The following is a 23,472-nucleotide window of genomic DNA, read 5'->3' as shown; positions in this document are numbered from 1 at the left end:
AGGATTGTTTATAATTGTCTAGCACGCATGCTAAGCATTTGATATTGCACCTTATTAGGGCATGTGCTAAGGATGAATAATGGGATGTCAAGTTAGAAAGTCAGCTTATGAAGGGTCTTGAAAGCCAGACTGAGGATGTTAGATATGATATGGAGGAAACACTTATTAGAAAAATTTTGAGCTAAGGAGTAACTTGGTTAAAAAAGAAAAAAAAAGGTAGTTAAGTGGAATGTGTTAAAGAGGAAAAAGATTTAGATCAGACACGACTGTATTGGATTATTACTGTACAGTCCTCCATGTGTAAGAAGTGCCTACACAGTAGAATGGAAAAAAATCCAGGCATATTTGGGGGAAAAATCTATAGCTTTTGTAGATTTTAATGGTTAAGAGTCTGAATACCTAAAGTCAGTCAGATACTATTCTTTGTTTTTGAATCCTGAACTAGTGATGAGGGGAAAGAAAGTAAAACAAGTTAAAGATAATTCCTAGTTTTACTGCCTTTGATGATTGCTATAAATAGCAATAGGTCTTAACGAGAGTTGAGAAAGAAATGTAATTTCAATAAATCAATTAAGTGACCTATAGATTTAGATTTAGTTGAACGTAACCATGCTCCACTCAGAACAAATATTTTCAAAACATGCTAAACCAGGTTGTATAATGTAGAAAAGACATTTATAACAAACAGCTACAGAGTAGACTTAAATCTAAAGTGAAAGTAGGACACTTAGCATAAGTGAAGAAGTGATTTGAGAAGAGATTAGGATCACAAGAAAAAAGACTTAATTGATCCCTTCCAATACTTTGGATACTTCTCATGAAAATAACAGAGTTTAATTATAAAAAGAAGCTGGTCAGATTGGGATAGACTAATTTACAGTCATTTGGGAATGTATAATCAAGTCTCATCTTTCTGATCCAAAATAATCTAACAGCCATTATGTGTAATTTCAGGCAGTCCGAGAAGAGAACTCTCACTTTTTACATTTTAAAAATGAAATTGTACCACATAGGAAGAAATAAAAATAAATTGACAGAGACTAATTGGAATTAGAATTCAAATCCACATTTGCAGTTCTTTAAGTACACACCTAAGTTTTGTCATCATCATAATATATTTTTTTTGTCTGCTGATGTGGTTTCAACATTTCATACAGTCTGATATTAGATTTGTGGATAAATCTTTAAAAATATTAATCAAGTTTTTAGTTAATTGCAAGTATTTGGATTAATTAGATCTTAACTAATAAATAAAAATGAACAAATAAACATGAATTTATATAAGTAATGAGTAAATACTTAGAGAATGTTGTTCAAGATTAATAAATTGGTTGGGACACTTGGCTGGCTCAGTTGGTGGAACATGAAACTCTTGATCTCAGGGTTGTGGGCTTGAGCCCCACACTGGGTGTAGAGATTACTTAAAAATAAATCATAAAAAAAAGATTAATAAATTGGCTATAGAACAGGACAGATAGTAATGAATATTCCTCTTGATAATGTTATTATACATTTACATATTATACATTTTACATGTTGCACATACACATATTACACATCCATATAATATGTACATAAATACATTATACATTATATTATATATTAGTATATGAATGTTATTGAAATTCTCACCTATCTTTTTTTTTTTTTTTTTTTTAGATTTTATGTATTGACAGAGAGAGAGTACAAGCAGGGGGAGCCACAGAGGGAGAGAGAGAAACAGGCTCCCCGCTGGGCAGGGAGTCTGATGCAGGGCTCTATCCCAGGACCTTGGGATCTGACCTGAGCTGAAGGTAGACGCTTAACCAACTGAGCCACCCAGGTGCCCTGAAATTCTCACCTGTCTTAACACAGAAAAAATAGGAAGTAAGGAAGTGGAATAGTTTTTTGGGGAAAGACTATTTTATAAAATGAGTTTGCTTTTTTTCATGTAGGTCGGGATTAGGAAAGATGTACCAGTGAGAGCAGAGGCAAAGAATATAGCTTAGGAAAGAAAATAGGATGAGACAGTGCTATATGAATGGTTGAAACATAAAAACAGATTAGTTTTTTTAAGGTTGTAAAGGAAGATAGCACCAGAAAATGTCCATTCTTAGACTCTAGAAAGAAAAATAATTATAGTAATGTCTCGGGTAGGATTCTAGATTATAGATAACAGAAAACCTAATCCAAATTGTCTTGAGAAAAAGGAAAGTTTTTCTTCCTCATCATTTTTTTTTTTTTTAAAGATTTTATTTATTTATGTGACAGAGAGACAGCCAGCGAGAGAGGGAACACAGCAGGGGGAGTGGGAGAGGAAGCAGCAGGCTCATAGCGGAAGAGCCTGATGTGGGACTCGATCCCGGATCGCCAGGATCACGCCCTGAGCCGAAGGCAGACGCTTTAACGACTGCGCTACCCAGGCGCCCCGACCTCATCATTTTTTTGAATAAAAGTCCTGGGCCACCTGTGAAACAGTCTCTGTGCAAAGGGAACGGAATGTTCTAATTGGCTTAAGTCTCTCTCATGCTGGCTTCACTGAAGCCACCTGGGCTAAAAGTGGGGAAGTGGGTGTTCCGAAGAGAAAACTTCTTTGTAGCTAGGAAGAGTGAATATATGTAGAGTGACAAAAACACCAATTTTCACTATGAATAGCTAATGATTATTTAATTCTTACTATGTTTCAGGCACTTTACTGGACATTTTACACACATTTAATTATCATAACCAGCCTGTGAAGTAGGTATTATTAGACCCATTTTATATAGGGAAGAAAACAGAATACAATATCTGGAAGATCAGTAGGTAAAAGTTTTAATAAGAAGGGGGTCAAGTGCAGTAGAGACTGAAGAGAATGAGAATGGTGATCCTATGAGAAAAATAACATTTATTAGGTTTTTTCAAATGCAGAAATGCATAAAGAAGAAAACAAAATTGGGCATAATCCTATCACTCAGGTAATCCTGTACTAAATATACAAATGTATAGATAAATAAAATACTATGAACAACTTCAAATGGTACAGAAACATAAAATGATAATTAAAACCTTCCCTTCTCATCCCAGTGCATCTGCCCTCACAAAGGTCTCCATTGTCTTGCATATCTTCCCAGAAAAGTGTTTTAGAATCTTCTAGCTTAAATATATATCCCTTTTTATTTACACAGAAAGGATTGTTTTATATTATACTGCCATATACTTTGCTTCTGTCGTTTAACATTATAGGCATCTTTTTATTTTTTATTTTTTTATTTTTTAAGATTTTATTTATTTATTTGACAGAGATAGTGACAGCCAGCGAGAGAGGGAACACAAGCAGGGGGAGTGGGAGAGGAAGAAGCAGGCTCATAGTGGAGGAGCCTGATGTGGGGCTCGATCCCATAATGCCGGGATCACGCCCTGAGCCGAAGACAGCCGCTTAACCGCTGTGCCACCCAGGCGCCCCTACAGGCATCTTTTTATATCAGTACATACAGATTCAACACACACAGATTCATTTTTAATTTTTATTTTATTAATTTTTTAAAAAAGATTTTATTATTTATTTGACAGGGAGTGAGAGAGAGAGAGCACAAGCAGGGGGAGTGGCAGGCAGACGGAGAGGGAGAAGCAGGCTCCCCGCTGAGCAGGGAGCCCAATGTGGGACTCGATCCTGGGACCCTGGAATCGTGACCTGAGGTAAAGGCAGCCGCTTAACTGACTGAGCCACCCATGTGCTCCCATCTCATTTTTTTAAATAGTTGCGCAGCACTCTAGCATATTGTTGAGTGTGTTGCTTTTATGCTAGTTCATGAATTAAAAGGATGAATTCAAGATGACTGCTTATTTGAGATTTGAAAATTTATGGTTTACTGGCTAGAATTTATTAGGCCATACTGCAAAAGGATTATAAATACAGCAAGCAAAACTAATATTAAAAGTCTGGTTAGCAAGTTCTAGATATAATCATGGCTGGAACTGCAGGGAAATGTAAATACCACAGCATATACATATACTTTAGCAAATGCATAGAGGCATTGGTGTGGGATGGGGGTTGGAGGTCTTCGGTAATTGAACTATATGGCCATTTGCAAGCCTGTTTCTTTTGCTTATTATGCCTTTGAATCTGTCTCTGGAAATGGTGAGCCTGCCTCTCTCTTCTCTCACATGCAAGAGATCCCAGCTCTAGTCTGCAAGTGATTTTATGATGGGACAACCTGAGTAAAAGATCTGCCTGCCTCTCCTTCCTTGCTCTTCTGGGAAAGTGTCACAGGAGTCCAATCAGAACTATCAATTTAGAAAACTGTACATAAAAATTGCACTTTTAAAAATAGGGCCTGGGGTAGGCATAAGCAAACCATTAATTTTAATATCAATACCCAAGGGCTCACCAATATGCAAATGACCCAGACAGAACTTGGTATAAATGTACTTATGATCTAGCTCTTGTGCTTTATCTGTTCTTCACATTCTTGTTCACTCTTGAGGCTTGTCTGCTGTTTCTTATCTATAAGTTGACAAGTTATGCCTTCCTTCTTTCCTGCTTAAAATTTTTCTCGTCTTGTTAGTGCTTCTACCTCTTAGTTTTAATTCTTTTTTTAAGAAATATTTTATTATTTATTTATTTGAGAGAGAGAGAGAGAGAGTGCGAGCAGGGAGAGGAAGCAAGGGAGAGAATCTCAAGCGGATGCTGCACTGAGTGGGAGCCCAACCCCGGCCTATCTCACGACCCTGAGATCATGACTTGAGCCGAGATCAGGAGTCAGGTGCTCAACTGACTGAGCCACCCACACTCCCCTCTTAGTTTTAATTCTTAAATCTAATTGTTTTTTTTTCTTTTTTTGTAAACCATTTAACCATTTTTAAGTGTACAGTTCAGTGGCATTAAGTTTATTTATATTATTGTACTACTATCCCCTCCCATCTATCCACAGAACTCTTTTCACCATGCAGAACTGAAACTCCGTACCCATTAAAGAATAACTCCCCATTCTTCCTCCTCCTTGCCCCTAGCCCCTGGCAACCACCACTCTGCTTTCTGTCTCTATGAATTTGACTACTGTAATACTTCATATAAGTGGAATATACATAATTTATCCTTTTGTGACTGGATTATTTCAATTAGCATAATGTTAAGCCTAATTCTTAAAATTAGTTCCTTGGTTCTAACTCCGTTCCACATTATAAACACATCTATCCACAACCTAAGTGTGTAATCTATGATGAACATTTAAATTTAGTTTTTGGTGAAACTATACAGAGTTCTGTAATAAACAGGCTTATGTAGTTGCATATGTATCTTGATGTACATTTATATGTATACGATAAGTTCCTATGACTAGGAATTCTTCCCAGGATAGATTCCTTATACAATACTTCCACCGAATCAGTAGCTTCTAACTCAAATTATAGCACAGATGTGTCAGATTGGCAGAGCCTAGACTACTTGCCTCTGTCTAGCTTTAAGGAAGGCTAGAGAGGAAATAATGTTTCTTGTAGTGGGAAAAGGACTCATAAGATAGGGGATTCCCCAAGTATAGGAAAGGCAGTCAAAGCTTTGGGGTGGAGAACAAAAGAATAAATGACCATTAGCAGCAATTTACCTGCCCTTCAGTAATTATGCGAGTATCTGTTTCTCCATATGCCAGCACTGGGTTCTTGGTATTTTGCATTTAACCACTCTGATAACAGAAAAATGGTATCTAGTTGTTTTAGTTTTCATTTCTTTAATTATAATTGAGGCTAAGCATTGTTTCATGTTTTTGATTGCCCACTGACCATCCGTATTTATGTTTCTGTGAACTGTTAATTTATACGTTTATCAGTGCCCTCGATCAAATGACTTCTTGGGTGACCACGTTGTCTTAGATATCCTCTGCTTCTATAGATGGCCAATCTATCCCTCTCCACTGATTCCTTCTCTTTTGTCCCCAAACATACTGAGGTCTACCCTACTTTATAGCTACTGTTCTATTTCTTCCTTTAACCTCTACACTTAAATATCTTTATATGTACACTTATGTACCTTTAACTTCTACACTTATGACCTATGCTTGCTGATTCCATTTTAGAGTATGCAAGGATGGTTCTAGTTGCAGAGAATATAGGAATGAACAAAATAGACAAAAATTCTTGCACTTAGGAAGCTTACATTTTAGAAAGGGGAAGGGTAAATAAAGTGCGTAGTATGGCAGATGGCCTTAAATAGGGTATACGGGGAAGGCTTTACTGAGAAGGTGAATTTGGGGGAAAGATGTAAAGGAGGGAAGAGAGTAAGCCGTGCAGCTATCTGGGGGCAAGGATTTCAGGCAAAGAATACAAGTTCAAGGGCCCTGAGGCAGGAGCATTCTTAGTATGTTAGAAGAAGAAGAGGTTTATGTGTTTGGAGCAGTTTGAGTGAAGAGAGATTGGAATAAGGTAGAGTCAGAGAATATTAGGGTATATTAGGGCTTTCCAGAGAAAGAAGAGTTGATGTTGTAGTCTTGAGTCCAAAAAATGGAAACTCAGGCAAAATTTCGGTGTTGCAGTCTGGAGGCAGAATTCCTTCTTTAGGAAACTGTAGTCTTTTCTCATAAGGACTTCAACTGATTAGATGGAGCCCACTCACGATATGCAAGGAAATCTGCTTTACTGTAAGTTGACTGATAATAAATATTAATCACTTCTAAAAAATACATTTACAGCAACATTTAGACTAGCCCAAATAACTGGGCACTGTTGTGTAGCCAGGTTGACACATAAAATTAACCATTATAATAGAGGAATCCAGATTAATAAAAGCTTTGAACACTTGCAAAAGTTTGTTTTAACTCTGAGTGAGATAGGAAGCCATTATAAGGAAGCCATTTTGAGCAAAGAAGTGCCATGATCTATTTTAAAACAGTCACTTTGGCTGCTGTGGTGAGCATGGATGATGAGGAGTTAGAGGCCAATTAGGAGGCTATCATATCCAAGTTAAAAATGATAGCATCTTGAACTGGGGTCATAACAGTGGGGGTGACAAAAATCAGATATTCTGAAGACAGAGCGTAAAAGTTTTGATTTTTAAAAATTGTATTTGGTATTTGAGAGAAGGAAGAGTCAGTGGTAATTCTAATTCTAATTATTGGCCTGTGCAATCAGAAGAAAGGAATTACCATTTACTGAGATGGGTAAGGCTATGAAAGGAGCAAAGTTAGAGGAAAGATCAGAGGTTTGATTTGGATCTCAAGTTTGAGATGTCTATTAGATATTCAGATGAGTTGTCAAATAATCAGTTAGATATCAAAGTCAGTTTCAGTGGAGAGGTCTGAACTGGAGATATGAAATTAGAAGTTGCACTATGGAGTCAATATGTTTGAATTTATATTAAGCCATGAAACTGGGTGATACCACCATGGCAGTCGTGTAGATATAGAGGAGGTACAAGAACTGAGCCCACAGATTAAGGTTGGCAAAATTAGGACAAAAGGTTGGTGAAATGTATTCCCTCTGTAACTCTGCAATTCCTTTCCCTTCCTAAACTGCCCATTAGAATAAAGCCTAACACCCCCAACAGATTGAAAAGGAATCCCACAGACTTCCATGTGCTCTTAGGAAGATTGCCTCTTCCTCCCTTGCAAAACTGCATCAGCACTGCAAAAAACTACCTAAGAGAGCAGTTCCAGGAAGCAGGGTATAATTTAAATTTATCATCCATCCTCCCATGAGAGACCGACTCTTCCAGCATGCCTTATAGCCATGTTTACCTCAATCTCCACATTCAAGATTCAGTTCCCTGTGTTACTTTGTTAGTAGGTTTAGCTGTTAATGATGGTAACTTACACATGATAAAACTTTATTCTCTATCACTGAATAGGTGGTACAAGACTGATGTGACTCTCCACAAGGTCAAGAATCTTGGTTCCTTCTATTTTATTGCTGTTTTATACATGGCTTTGATGACAGCATGAAGAGCGTTACTCTTATTTTTCAAGTTTTTATTTGTCGATTATGTTGTGATTTATAAAACTTTTATAAGAGTTAATAAAATAGCTTCCTTAGGTAACTCATTTACTTTTCATATTGCTGCTGTGGTTAACCACAATATAAATCCCAGATTGGGCCACTAGGTTGGTGATGTTGTAATATCTCCACGTGGGTTTCAGAATTGTTAATGCCCTATGTGGCCACACCTAATTTCCAGGGCAGCTGGGAAACATAGTTTTATTCTAGGTGTACAGCAAAAATTCAGAATTTTCTACCACAGAAGCAGGGATGAATAAATATTGGAGGACAGCTAGCCATTTCTACCATTTCCTACCACTTGTCCCAAACTCCCCATCTAAATCCTACCACTCTACCTTTTGGAACTCACAGTATGTCATTGGCCAAATCTGCAATTCTCAACCTTTACTCTGAATGATCCCTTTACCTTGGTAGTCTAACTTAAATCTGGTTGTTTCATTAGGAAATTGCTTTCCCCATGGCCCCTTCAAGTGGAGGCTGTTTTGCCTCCCAGGATCCCCTGTATCAAAAGGCCTTGTTTCTCACTGATGTTTCTGGACAATTGATTCTCTTTCTCGTCCTCTTTATAATTCCCTAGTCCCTTTAAAACAAGTCCTACCAGGTTAAACCATTCTCTATCCTGTCTTTTTGCAGTCAGCTGCAGGTCTCTGCGATTTTTCCTCATTCAATGAATCTTTTAGCACCTGGCTAGCTGTCTTTATCCTGTACCACTATTATTGTCATTATTCTCAGTGATTTAATATCCACAAATCATTCCATTCCATTCCCTGACCTCTTAGTTCCTTGACCTCATATACCTACTTTCACAGTCTTAACCTACCTTATCATTACCAATGTCTACATCCTCTCTCAAATCTGGTATAATTAACACATAATAAAATGAATATTGAAAACTTGAATCTGAATTTTACTTTTTTAAAAAAGATTTTATTTATTTATTTTACAGAGAGAGAGAGGGCCAAGCAAGGGGAGTGGCAGGCAGAGGGAGAGGGAGAAGCAGGCTCCCTGCTGAGCAAGGCGCCTGATGCAGGACTCAATCTGAGAACCCTGGGTTCATGACCTGAGCTGAAGGCAGACGCTTAACAGACTGAGCCACTCAGGCGTCCCTTACATTTTTTCCTCTTAAGCCCCAAAATATTGAGCTATACTGGACCAAAAACAATTCATCAATGATTTTCAGTGGTAAAGGCATAGCTGCTCCTATCTATTTCCCATATAGAATTGCAAAATAGATCAAGTTAGCTATACTGTAGAGATTTTCTTCCTCTTCTTCTTCTTCTTCTTCTTCTTCTTCTTCTTCTTATTTTTTTAAAAGATTTTATTTATTTATTTGACAGAGATAGAGACAGCCAGCGAGAGAGGGAACACAAGTAGGGGGAGTGGGAGAGAAGGAAGCAGGCTCATAGCGGAGGAGCCTGATGTGGGGCTCGATCCCATAACGCCGGGATCACGCCCTGAGCTGAAGGCAGATGCTTAACCGCTGTGCCACCCAGGCGCCCCGAGATTTTCTTATTATCTCCCCCACCCTAGCCACTCCCTCTCCCCAAATGCTATTGACTGGTCAGATCCTTGGTGACCGTGGCTTTGGGCAGAAAAAAAGCCTCAATGCAGTCCTCCGGCAGCTCTGTACTTACCCAAATTGGCTATGCTCTAATACTTCTTTTCCCTATTCCACTATCTAGTCTCACATCAGAATGCACATTTCCTTCACGCAGACGATCTCAGCTAACTAGGATGTATGGGGGAAAATCTTTCTGAGCACAGGAGAATCTTCTCAGTGTTGGAGTGCCATGCTCTGATTCCTTGGCACCAGGTTCTGAATGGTTGCAGATACCTTTCTTATAAAAACCAAACTGCCTTTATTATTTATATGGGATTATAATTTCTTTGGTGAGGAATTATTCCTGATTGTCATGGATTTCAGCAATTTGAGGTATTTTGATGTAGGATACATCATTCCTTTGCCAAAGATCTTTAAGTTTCTGATTATAATTGCATATTCAGATTTTATATATATATATTTTATATATTTATATATAAAATATATATATTTTATGTAAAATATATAATTTTATATATAAATATATATATTTTATATAAAATATATAATTTTATAAAATATATATATTTTTATATTATATATTATATATATTTATATATATTTTATACATTTATATTATATATAAATATATATATATTTTATATATAAAAAATATATATTTTATCTATTGTGTTGTCATTTCCAGAAGCACCAATTTGTTTGCTTTTATTGTTTTAAACTCCTTATAAGCTTTGTGAATTTGAATTATTGTGAAAAACAGCATTTTGTAAATACTTTTGCTTTTTTTCCTCCCCTATAATTAGAGAAGGTCTGATGGAAGGGAGAAAGGAGTTTTGAGAAAGGTGCTAAAGGTGCTCCTAAGGACGAAAAAGTAAGCCCTGGAAGGTGTGCCTTCCAGGCTACTATACATAGATTCATACTTTTGAAGAACAGAAATCTCCGTAAGTGAACTAACTGGAAAAGAAGTGTTTCTGACCCTAATTGCATATTGGTTGACCATAAAACTTCAGATTTTTGTCTGTGGTTTTAACAGTCCCCACCCCCACCCAGTCTAACAAATTTATGAGCAGAATAAGTGTAAAAAGTGCTTTGAAATACAGCTGTATTTAGCACTTTGCTGATCTAAAAGTCTTCTTGGATTTGGGAGAATGAGAAATTATCTAAGGGAGGTCCACGGAATACTTATCTATACTCAGCACCTCCTTTGATGTAGTTAGCAGTAATTTTCTACTGAGTGAAGGGTTTTATTTTTCCTTTAATTACACTTTCATTTGTTTTTTTCTTTTTAGGTTAGTGATATTACTCAGAAAGAATTCTGAAACTATAAATTAGGTTCAGACAATTTAGCATTTTCTTGGTATATATCTATATATAGATAGATATGTAATTTATTTTTAAAAAAATTTTTAAAAAGATTTATTTATTTACTTGAGAGAGAGTGAGCAGGGGGGAGGGGCAGAGGGAGAGGGAGAGAAAGAGTCTCAAGTAGATTCCCTGCTGAGTGTAGAGCTCCACCTGTGGCTGGATCCCAGGACCCTGAAATCATTACCTGAGCTGAAATCAAGAGTCAGATGCTTAACTGACTGAGCCACCCAGGCGTCCCAATTTATATATATATATATATATAAATTGTTTTTTTTTTAAGATTTTATTTATTTATTTGACAGAGAAAGAGACAGTGAGAGAGGGAACACAAGTAGGGACAGAGGGAAAGGGAGAAGCAGGCTTCCCACTGAGCAGGGAGCCCGATGTGGGGCTCGATCCCAGGCCTCTGGGATCATGACCTGAGCTGGAGGCAGACGCTTAACAACTGAGCCACCCAGGTGCCCCTATATGTTTAAGTTTTTAATTTTCATTCCAGTATAGTTAACATACAAGGTTATATTAGTTTCAGGTATACAATATAGTGATTCAACAATTCTATACATTACTCAGTGCTCATCTCGATGTGTACTCTTTAATCCTCATCACCTACTTCACACACACCCGTCTGCCCCCCCCCCCATCATCAGTTTGTCCTTTATAGTTAAGAGTCTGTTTCTTGGTTTGTCTCTCTCTCTCTTTTTCCCTTTGTTTGCTTTGTTTCTTAAGTTCCACATATGAGTGAGATCATATGGTATTCATCTTTCTCTGACTTACTTTGCTTAGCATAATACTCTACTTTCATCCATGTTGTCGCAAATGGCAAGCATTCGTTCTTCTTTATGGATGATTAATATTCCTCTTCTTTATCCATCTATCAATTTATACTTGGGCTATTTCCATAATTTGGCTGTTGTAAATAATGGTGCAATGAACATAGGGGTACATATTTCCTTTTGAATTAGTGTTTTTGTATTCTTTGGGTAAATAACCAGTAGGGTGATTACTGAATTGTAGGGTAGTTCTATTTTTAATTTTTTGAGGAAACTCCATTTGATTTATATCTTCTGAAGACAAGGTTATTTGGGAGAGTATTACTCTTCTTTTTCCATGTTTTTATTTGGCAATTACATTGTGATTTTTATATAACTTTTATAAGAGATTTATTACCTCTTCCTTAAGTAACTCACTTATTTTCACATTGCCACCATGGCAACCATAACTGTTGGACAGTGTATCTGCCTTCAACAGAATGTAAACCTCAGATTGATGATGTCATAATATTCACATATGGGCTCCAGAATTGAGGCCATTAAAATTAAGGCCTTGATCCCTTGATTAGACCTTGGGAATTTATTCTAATGTACCATTCAATAGGAACAATAATAATCTGCCATTAAGGGCTTCCCAGTTTACAGAGTCTTTTGTTTCGACCCCAGGACAGCCTTTGGAAATTATTTACCTGCTCAGACAGTGGTGGTCTGCACTTGTAGAACTGTTTCAGGTCCGTTGTAGTGGACCTCTGGAGTCCAACCCGAGGCTTCCAGTCACTCCTTGGCAGGATTTGCACACTGACTCGTTTTCTTCTTTCCAGGTATTTGATGCCAACATGTATGAAAGGTATTTTAGTGTCGTTGGAGTGCTAAGATGTTTTGTTTGCTTTTATTTTTTTGTGTACATGTGTTTGTTTTTAATGCAGATTTTATATTTTCCCCCTAACTTTTATTTTTACAGTGAATACAATCAAGTTGCATTTTAAAATTTTGCTGAAAGTGGAGACATGAGACTGAAGATATCTCTTTTAAAAGAACCAAAACATATCCTTTTGATACTTATAAACCTTATTGTGATCATCTATTGTTAAAAGTTTTTTATTTTGTCTTCTAGTTAAAGAGTGAATTTTTTTTCATTCTTCTAATGGTAATTTAGCTAAATTGTTTTTGAAATATTTGAGATCATGTGTTGCAGGTAATTTTCCAAAGCAAACTATTTGCTCTAAATCTTACTTTCAAATTCTTATTGACATTTTTCTTACTCTATTTAAGTACTGTGCTTAAGTACATAAAACACAGTTTTTGTTTAGTCTAGTAGGATCTTAAAGAGCGGCTTTTTTTTTTTTAAACACAAATAATTTCTTTGCTAGTGTGATTTAGTATGTTTTCATTGTGTTCTGCTCTATTTCTTTACACTCATGATAAAGTGAAGGATAAGCTGGGGAAATCTGAGCAGTCAGACCTTTATTATTTCATGTGGGAAGGTAGTGATTATAAATATTTACTCAAATGCATGACCCTATATTTTGTTAGCAAGAATATCCAATTATATGTCAGGAAGATATGACAGGTCGCTCTACCTTTATTCTTAGGTAGATTAGTGCTTCTATAAGAATCAACTGTAGCCTGTTGCAGGTCTGTGAAGGGATAAGTACAGAAATTAGAAAGTAAGAAGTAAGAAATTTTTATAGCAAGTTGACATTGTCACAACACCCAAATATAAGACCATTTTTCTAATAATTCATTTTTATTTTATCTTACAAAACGTAGGTTTGAAATAGAGAAAAATGTGGTCTTTCATCAGAGATAGCAAAGCACTGTTTAGATATTTGATCAAATTTTTTGAATTTATACTATCTTAGTTTACCTGTAGAGTGAAGATATACTTTCTTTGATTTATACAATCTTAAAGATTTTGATTGTGTCTGTTGTCTGCTTTTACCTTTCCAAGTTGAAGAATAGTAGTTTTTTAAACTTTCTTAATCTGTCAGTCCCCTCATTTCTCCCATACTCTTAGTTGACCTATTAGGTTGAAGATACATCACACATGTACGATGTGCACTTATAGAAATTTATATAATGATAAACTTCATGTTTTTTGTTTTAGAATGGGTGTGTATGTGTGTATTTTCTTCCTTTCTTGGTTTTATCTAACATTCTCCCTTTCTAATATTAGGTTTTACCTAGCATTGTTTAGACTATAGCAATTATATTGGAACAATTTTCTCAATAATGGTCTCATGATATCCAGGTCTTTTTGTTTAGATTGTATTTTGAATATTCCAATGCTACTTTATTATCTATTTTTGCAGACTCTTAAGATCTTTCTATAATTTCTCTTTTCCTTTTTTGGTAATTTGGTTAATTTATCATTTTGAAATATTAAATCTTAGAACATTCCAGAATAATTAAAGCACATTGTTTCTTTTTCCTTGGAGTTTATTGATTGCTCAGATAAGCCAATAAAAAGCACTAGTGAGAAGAGGAGGAAGTAAAATGTTTATACAATAATAACAGAACAAACAACCTGACTAGGAAGGATCTGGTAATATAGATACCAAGATACATGCAAGAAAAAGGTTCCCAGTAAATGACAAACTGAAATGCCTTCTCTATATACACAGTTCTGCTAGGGTAGGCAGCCTGTTCTGATGGAGGAACGGAGGGCTACTTGAGTACCTCAATTTATAGAAATCCTCCTTATAAATTAGAGACGGAGAAAATGGGTTAAACAAAGTAGGAATATTAGGGTTCATGTCTTATCCAGTGCCAGGCATTGTGTAGGTGCAGCAAATTATAATTGAATTGTTTCCTAAGTTTAATGTCAAAAAATTTGGTAAGATTTTAGTTTTGGCAGTTAAGCTGTAGGTTTTTTCCTAGGTAAATTGTTACTATAACGTGTAATTTAAGCAGGTATTTTCTGTTAGATTTCAGCCTTCTTTTAACACTTGATTTTTTTAACTTATCAAAATAATACATATTTATTCTATTATGATATAGATCTATGTAGATTTAAAAATTATAGTTCACTTTTCTTCTCACCTGTCCTCCAACAGTTTAGTGTATATCCGTTCATACCTTTTGATCTGTTAGATGTCTTTTTGTGTCTTTTGGCCTTATTTATGGAATCTTTTGTAACACAATTGAAACATTTTCATGTTGTCAGATCGTTATTTTTTTCCTCTTTTGGCATGTGGATTTCTTGTTTTCCACTCTTACAACTGTCTTGATAGATGCTTGTTTTCCTTTATATGGAAAAAATATGAAAGTCATGAAATGCAAAGTGTATTTAGAAGCTTGAGACATGTGACCCTATTTTATCTTTTTCTTATAATCTGCATCTACAAATTATTTTATTTGTTAAGATTTAAGGTTTTTGTGTGTTTTATGTCTCCTTCCTTAACATGGTGACACATCAAGAATTAGTAAGCTGTGTGGGCTGGACTACTGCTGAAGAACTGTATTCATGTAGTGATGATCACCAGATAGTGAAGTGGAACTTGTTAACCAGTGAAACAAGTCAAATAGTAAAGCTTCCTGATGATATTTACCCAATAGATCTTCACTGGTTTCCGAAAAGTTTGGGCATAAAGAAACAAACTCAAGCAGAAAGCTTTGTCCTCACAAGTTCTGATGGTAAGTTTTTAATAAATGTTGTCTGCTCATCTTTGTATTTAAAAGACATATTAGTGTGACTTATGCTTTTAGTTGTTTTACAGAGCTGGTATTTGTAGATCTCCATACCTCTACCTACACATTTAATCCATATTCTTCATAGTCATTAAGTGGGTATAGGCTATAAAACTATTGTCATGGGAGAAAGTGAAGCTGGCATATCATGGTATTTGATCTGAGCTTTCAGCTTTACTTTTTCTGTGATCTCACAGAAAATAGTTGTTAAGCTGTTACTGGTTTTGGTTGCTAATTTCTTCAAATTTAACTTTATAACATAACCACACTAAAAAAATATGGACACACCAAAAATATGGGCATAATGCAACATTTAGTAAGCTATTAAATATTGTCTTTATTTTCTAGTACTTGTTAATTTCCACTCAACAGAGTTGGAGATTTATTTAATTTGACTATAGCTTGATTTTTCTACTTTTTGAAGGAATGTTTTTATTTTCAGTGAAATAACTTGAACTGTTTTTGTCTGTATTACACTTTACCTACCATATCAATTAAAAATACATTCATCAAAAGTAATGGAAACTTACTTGACTAACTTATGCCTAGATGGAGTTTTTTGGTTCACCTAACTCCAGGGGTAGATCTTCAAGCATAGCTGCGTTTAGGCCCCTGTTCTCACTGTCTCTTAGATGGGCTCTCCCCGCAAGGTGAGCACGATGGCAGCCGGTAGCCCAAGGCTCATCCTAGAAAAGAAATGTCAGCAGAGAGAGTGCTTCCTCCTCAGTATCTCTTGCAGACAAGTTGCAGAGAGGGTCCTGGGTGAGCTTGGGTCATGTGCCAATGAAAGAATCGCTTTAGTCAAGAGATGGGACACTGATGGACTGAATACAGCAGGCCTCAGGCCACCATGGAAAAGGAAAGAGAAAGAGAAGAGAGTTTTTGTAACCAGAACAGGAAAAGGGATGTCATGGCAAAGTATCAAATCAGATTTCACTTCTTTTACAGACAGAACTTAAGATAGTTTTTTTTAACCTTATTTTTCCGAATCTTGATTAAATGAGATGTTGTGTAAAAGTAGTTGGACTTAGAAGATTAACTCTGAACCACAGGTGGAATTTGGCTTACCTCAGATGATAAAATGAAGGGTTGACTTTCTAAAAAAAACTTTCAATTTTGATATAATTTCACATTTGCAGAAAGGTTGTAAGAATTATAGAAATAACTCCTGCATATCTTTTATCCAAATTCACTTCCTCTTAACATTTTATCCCATATACTTTATCATCGGCTCTCTCCCTCCCTCTCCCCCACTTCACCACACACACACACACACACACACACACACACACTTTTTTCCCCCTCTTTAAGGGTAAGTTATAGACGTGCGACATGCCACTTTTACCATAAATACTTCAGTGCATTTCCCAAGAATGAGGATTTTCTGTTATATAACCATCAAATCAGGAAATCACAAATCACAAATAATCAAAATCAGGAAATTTAATATTGATGTTAAATTGAATATACAGTTCATATTCAAATTTTAACAATTGTCCTAATAACATCTTTTATAGAAATTTGTTTTTTTTCTGGTACAGAATAACACATTGCTTTTGTCTTATCTTTCTAACCTCCTTTAATCTAGAGTCTCCTTAGTCTTTCTTTTATGATCTTGACAGTTTTGAATAATACAGATCTGTTTTTTCTTTATAGAATGTCCCTCAATTTGTGTTTGTCCGATATTTCCTCATAATTAGATTCGGTGTGTACATTTTTAGCAGCAATAATTAGGGCTTCAGATTGAGATTCATGATGCTGGTTTGACCCATTATTGGTGATGTTAACTTTGATTACTTTGAAAGGTTGTATTCACTAAGGTAATCCACTGTGAAGTTACTATTTTTACCTTTTAATAAATAATTTGTGAACGGATACTTTCAGACTATGTAAAAATATTCTCTTCCTCCTTAAACTTCCGTCCACTATTTTAGCATCTATTGTTGATACTCAGCTGAATCATTTATTACTCAGATGGTTGCCAAACGGTGATTTTTTTTTAAATTCCATAATTCTTTTCATATTGATTAGTTGGTATTCTGCTTTTGAATTGAATTTGAATTGAATTTTTATTCTGCTGCAAAGAAGAGCCTCCCCTCTCCTACCCATTTATTTGTTTACTTATGTCAGATGAGACTCATAGATTATTTTATTTCTATAATTTTTTGATTTTGTTGTGAAAATTGTCCCAGATTTTGCCAATGGAGCCCCATCAAGCCAGCTCCAACGAATTTTTTTGGGGGGGTGGGGTTATGTTTCCTCATCATTTTTTGAGCACTTCTTTGCTGGCACAAGATGTATCAGGCTTATCTTGTGCTTTCCCAATCCCAGCCCCCCAAATCATCCATTTCTCCAAGGAGACCTGCTCTTTTCTTGGTACTTTCTGGTATTTTAAAAACAAGATGAGAGTGTTAGCAAAGCTCATTTCAGTGAGGTGTGTTTGCTTCAAGATCCTTCCAGAGAGCTAAGATATAGGAATATAATGTATATTAAAAAACATACAGGGGGGGTGCCTGGGTGGCACAGCGGTTAAGCGTCTGCTTTCGGCTCAGGGCGTGATCCTGGCGTTATGGGATCGAGCCCCACGTCAGGCTCCTCCGCTATGAGCCTGCTTCTTCCTCTCCCACTCCCCCTGCTTGTGTTCCCTCTCTCACTGGCTGTCTCTATCTCTGTCGAATAAATGAATAAAATCTTAAAAAAAAAAAAAAACCATACAGGGGCTTCTGGGTGGCTCAGTTGTTAAGCATCTGCGTTCGGCTCAGGGTGTGATCCCGGCGTTCTGGGATCAAGCCCCACATCAGGCTCTTCCACTGGGAGCCTGCTCCTTCCTCTCCCACTCCCCCTGCTTGTGTTCCCTTTCTCGCTGGCTATCTCTCTCTCTATCAAATAAATAAATAAAATCTTAAAAAAAAAAAAAACCCATATATATCTACAGCTATTTCTTTTTCTTTTTCTGCTGCCCTTCTTCCCTCCATTTTATTTCCTTCCCTTTCCTTTCTTCCTCTTCTTCGTTCTTCCTTTCCATACTAAAAGTCATGAGTTCATCCTGATGCCATCAATTCAACATTACAGGGGTAATTCCAGTCTTTTTTCCACACTTGGAAACAGTGAGGGAGCCTGGCTCCCATTATTCTAATATATTTACTCACTTGCTCAATTCTACAATATACAGTAGGTTGTTTCAGAATGACTAATCTATACTACTGCAAAAAACTAAAGTTTAGTATTTTTTTTTATCTTTATACTGAATATCTAGGTCAAAGTCCTGTCTTCAGAAGTTACTTGTATATCCCCCTTCCATAACTGTTAACGTTATTCACTTAGAATACAGTTAAATGTATTATTTATGTTTGTTTTCTACTTAAGGTTTCCATTCTCCCCCATCCTTGTTGATATGAATATTTTTTGAACTTGTAAAACATTAACAGGGATGGTTCCACAAAGACAAAACTATATTAAAAAGCATACTTAGAGCAATGTCATTACTCCTACCCGTCCAATCCCATACATCTTGTTGCTGTTAGCTCCCTGTAGGTAAACAATCTCTTTGGTTCTGGTTTATCCTTCCTGTGTTTCTTTTGGCAAAAGTAAACAGATTCATGTTAACTTTGATTACTTTTTTTTCTCATTTCACCTTTTGTATTACACAGAAGGTGACATACCATATATTTTCTTTGCATTTTCCTTTTTAAACTCAATGGATATAAGAATTGACTTTTATCTGGTGAATATGGACAATAAATATAATTAGTCTGGATGATTTCTGTTGTCTGAGTGTTTCTCTGAATTAAGATCACTTAATTACACTCAACTAAAGAATAATTGCTTGGGTCTCTATTTCAGATTGGTTGTAGAGAAAACACTTTCTGTGAGGGAAAAATTTTTAATGTAAAAATGTAATTTAAAAGATAAATTTGTAAGATTTATGTAAATATATAAGTATAAATATATTATGACTCTTGAGAAATTATGATGTTTAATTTTATTTTTAGGTTTACTGTAGAATAAAACAAATAACATTACATGCCACAGCTAGATGTGGGAAGAAGTGAGAACCAAAGCACAGTGGTTGAGTATTTTCTTCTAAGCTAGGATGAGGAATATCTGGGAACTTGTGGAAGAGAGGGAAAAGTATGATAGAACAAAGAAAAGGAATGGAAGGATAAGATAGAAAAGAGCACCCAGAAATGAAAAAGAAATGTTCAAGGAAGAAGAAAGTAGTTGTCAATGGGAGGTGGTGAAGGGGTTTTCTGTCAGATAAATACTTGAGGTCATTTTATATATCAGAGCTATATTATTTGTTAACCCAATACTTAAAAAAATACTATTCTGGTTAAAAAAAAATACATAACATGAGATCTACCCTATTAACAAGTTTTTAAATATACAGTGTGGTATTGTTAACTGTAAGCACAGTATTGTACAGCAGACCTCTAGGACTTTTTCATTTTGTATGATGTTAACCCAATTCTTAAAAAAAATTTTTCTTCAAAATTTAATTTACTGCTCAGGAGTTTCTCTTTTCTAGTTGCCACCAACTTTCTCCTCTTGATTTTTCTCCCCCAACGTTGGCAGAGAAGGGTTACAGTTTTTGAGTTTGTTCTTCTGACTCTTCCAGTGTTCCTTCATCATACCCCCTTCCCTCTTCTGTGTAATGGTAACATTCCAAAAGAGATCCCTGGGATTTGGTGGCAGGTCCTTGAATACATAAGGCAGACTTTTGCCAAGTGCTTTGTCTTACCAATAATTCTCTCCAACATTACTACTTCTTTATGAATATTTCATGCAGCTCTATACTACTTTTTAGAAGAGATGTTTGACAATGTATTAAAAGATTTACATTTATAAAATAATTGAATTATGTAAAATGCATTAGGAGAATTCTGGTATAAAATCTTTTGTAAAGCTGTTAAATACTCCTTAAATTATATTTATTGAAAGATGATTTTTAAAATACATTGTATTAGATATCTTAAAATAATTCCCTTATTTTTTTTATTAGTATGTCCATTTAAAAATCCTATCTTAAAAAGAATTTGTGTGTTCATTTCTGTTATCATAAGTTGGTGGTTGGTTATAGATCTCTGGCTTTTTGCAACCATCTGCCAAATCATTTCTGCTATTAAGCATTCTGCAAAAGTGCTCATGTGTCCTTTTTCCTAACACCCTATTCCAGGCCCTTTCATGTTTCCATGGACATTTCCTAAGGCATTTCTAACTTTAAGAAATATGTTTTATATAATTTTAATGTTTCCTCTGTTCTTTTTCTCTTTTTTAACATTTCCCTCTTTTTAAAAAGTTTCTCTTCTTTAATGAACAAAAGGTAATTTTCCACCTTAGGATGTAAATATCCATGTTTGTTATCCAAATCCACTTTTTTGTTCAGTAAATTAATACAGTAATATAACCATATTGATTATATTCTCTTCGCTACCCCATCCCTGGTAAATAATTAGAAGTAAATTGATCTCTAGTTTGGATCTTGCATTTCTAAAAGATTATAGAAAATTTGGAGAGAAGAAACAAAATAGTTGAATGGATAATTATGGGCTTAAAAATATTTGATATATGGGGACACCTGGCTGGCTCAGTCGGTAGAGCTTGTGACTCTTGATCTCAGGGTCCTGGTTTCAAGCCCCACATTGGGTGTGGAGCCTACTTAAAAGAATTTTTTTTAAATAAAAAAATAAAAATATTTGACATATATAATTTTATATTTATGGCTTATTCTAGGTGTGCTATTCATATAATCTGTTATCAGACAAAATACAAAGGCCAAAGATTTATTGAGTGCCAAATCTAAGCAAAGAGCTGACGTTAGTTGTCCCAGTATATGTCTTCTGTGAGGTTATAGGAAGCAAGAATAATTTTAGCACTTGCCAGAAAATCAGTATTGGTATTTTAGGATAAGAAATATCAATGATCTAAATACATAAAATTTCTCAAATATGGAATAGATTTGAAGGAAATTTCTGGGTCCTTCATTTAAGAGTTATTTGGTTAATCTCTTTGGTGATGGATTCATTCATTATATGCAACAGTTGTTTATTATGTGGATATTCTGTGTTAGGCAATTGCTAACATTTAGTGAGAACAGACCTCGATAAAGTAAACAATGGCCACAGGATTAGCTTTCCACTTACTGTATGTCATCTTTACAATTTCCTCTTTGAGATTCTTTTCCCCCTTGCATTTTCTCTGTAAAGCAATGCATTAAAAAAAAGTATATCCCAGTTAATTTCAAGTTAGCTTCATGAAGAGAATAACAACAGTTGAATTCAAAGTAATCTTATTACATTCAAAAATGACCCAGCGATAAATACAAAGTTAAAAGGAAGGTATGAGGAAAAGTGGTTGCTGCTAGTGGGTAGTTAGATGAAGGAAAAGGGTAGTTTATTGTAGAGGGCCTAGAAAATGAATGATGATAAAAGAAAGCTATTAGATAGAATAAGAAAAAAAAGAATGTCAGTGTAGTCTTTTTTTTTTTTTTGGTTAGGAGATGGTTACTGAGTTGGTCAAATTTAATAAATGCTTATTATGTAAAAGCACTATTACAAATAAAAATATGACTAAGACATGGTTCCCTGACCTGAGACAGATCACAGCCCAATAAAAAATGCTGTAGCAGAGCTGCAAATAATGTGCACTGTGTAAAAAAGAGGGAATGACTTTTCGATAAGAATGGGTAGATGGTTAGAGAAATAACCACAGGGTGCTAGGTGTTAAATGTTTCAAAGCCATCTGTATTAGAGTTTTCCAGAGAAATGTTTTAAAGCCATCTCAAGCATCTGACGTACATTTTAAGATATTACTCATTTTTTAGAGAGCGAGAGCACAAGCAGGGAGAGGCAGAGGAAGAAGCATACTCCCCGCCACTGAGCAGGGAGCTGGGTGGGGGCTTGATCAGATGGTTAACCAACTGAGCCACCCAGGTGTCCCTGACCTAGAAAAACTTTTAATGAATTGTTGATATTAAGACAGTCTTGAAAAGCCTTAAAAGTCAATTCAAGCAAAGTAAATTCTCTGAGTCAAAATTTGATTAGCCACATGACTTTTTTACTACAAAATAGATAGATAGTTGGATGGATGGATAGATAGATAGATAGATAGATAGATAGATAGATAGATAGATAGATAGATTTGGGGGAAGTTTCTAATTTTACTGTACTTAATTAAAATAATTATTATGAGCTATATATTACTAGATTTCATGATTATTCAAACCCACATTATTTCATGATTTCTCAGCTTGCTTTCTTTTCTTTCTTTCTTTCTTTCTTTCTTTCTTTCTTTCTTTCTTTCTCTTTCTTGTTTTTTTAAAGATTTTATTCGGGCACTTGGGTGGCTCGGTTAAGCGACTGCTTTTGGCTCAGGTCATGATCCTGGAGTCCCCGGATTGAGTCCTACACCAGGGTCCCTGCTGAGCAGGGAGTCTGCTTCTCCCTCTGACCCTCTCCCTTCTCCCCTGTCGGGTGCGCTCTCTCTCTCTCTCTTCTCTCTCGCATTCTCCTTCGCTCAAATAAATAAAACCCTGCCATCATGACCCTAGTCGAGGTGCTTAACTGAGCCACACAGCTCAGCCTTCTATAGCACTTATTCTCAGCACAGTTGATTTGTCCCCGTGACATCTCTTAGTTTGCTTAGGTCCTTTAAAGTTGTAAGTTTAAAAAGCTGTGCTTTTTAACTATATATGTATGAAATTTTTGAGAACAGCAATCAAGTAGCCTGCTCCTTTTTTGTCTACCTAGTGCTTGGCACAGTGTAAAATCGTATGAGGCAATTATTTTAAAATTTGGAATTATCAATTGTTAAATTAATTAAACAACAAGGCCATTAAACAGAGGTGGCCCTAATGCCTTTGGCCAGCGTGAGCAAATGAAAATCTGAAGTCTGTAAACACCTCAAAGTTTTGAAATTGAAACCTAAGGACAACCAATCATAAACAGCCAACTAGGCTATAACCAATCAATGATTTCCTTACTTTGCTTCCCCCTCTTCGCTATAAAAATCTCTTCCTCAGCTCCTATTGGTGAAACACTCTACCACTTTTGGTTTAGTGCTGCCCATTTGGAAGATTTTTGCTCAAATAAACTCTTAAAATTTTTGTTAGGCCACAGTTTATGTTTTTATTTTTTATTTTTA

The 23,472-nt window shown here is 35.6% G+C and overlaps 1 protein-coding gene across 2 annotated transcripts in view; it reads left to right on the top strand.

Moving 5' to 3' along the window:
• Positions 1-23,472, top strand: part of IFT80 (intraflagellar transport 80) — a 116,773-nt gene that overhangs the window by 1,872 nt on the left and 91,429 nt on the right. The window contains exons 2-4 of one of the 2 annotated variants that reach the window (XM_087870319.1): positions 3,532-3,657; positions 12,602-12,686; positions 15,057-15,276. In XM_087870319.1, coding sequence (XP_087726445.1) covers positions 12,648-12,686; positions 15,057-15,276 — 259 coding nt within the window. In that variant the 5' untranslated portion in view covers positions 3,532-3,657; positions 12,602-12,647. The remainder of the gene's footprint in view (positions 1-3,531; positions 3,658-12,601; positions 12,687-15,056; positions 15,277-23,472) is intronic. The other variant, XM_087870318.1, reaches the window with a different exon arrangement.

This window comes from Ursus americanus, chromosome 20, assembly GCF_024610735.1.
Source record: "Ursus americanus isolate L20-20 chromosome 20, mUrsAme1.1.p, whole genome shotgun sequence".
Classification (NCBI taxonomy): Eukaryota; Metazoa; Chordata; class Mammalia; order Carnivora; family Ursidae; genus Ursus; species Ursus americanus.
This window is presented reverse-complemented; position numbering and strand designations above follow the sequence as displayed.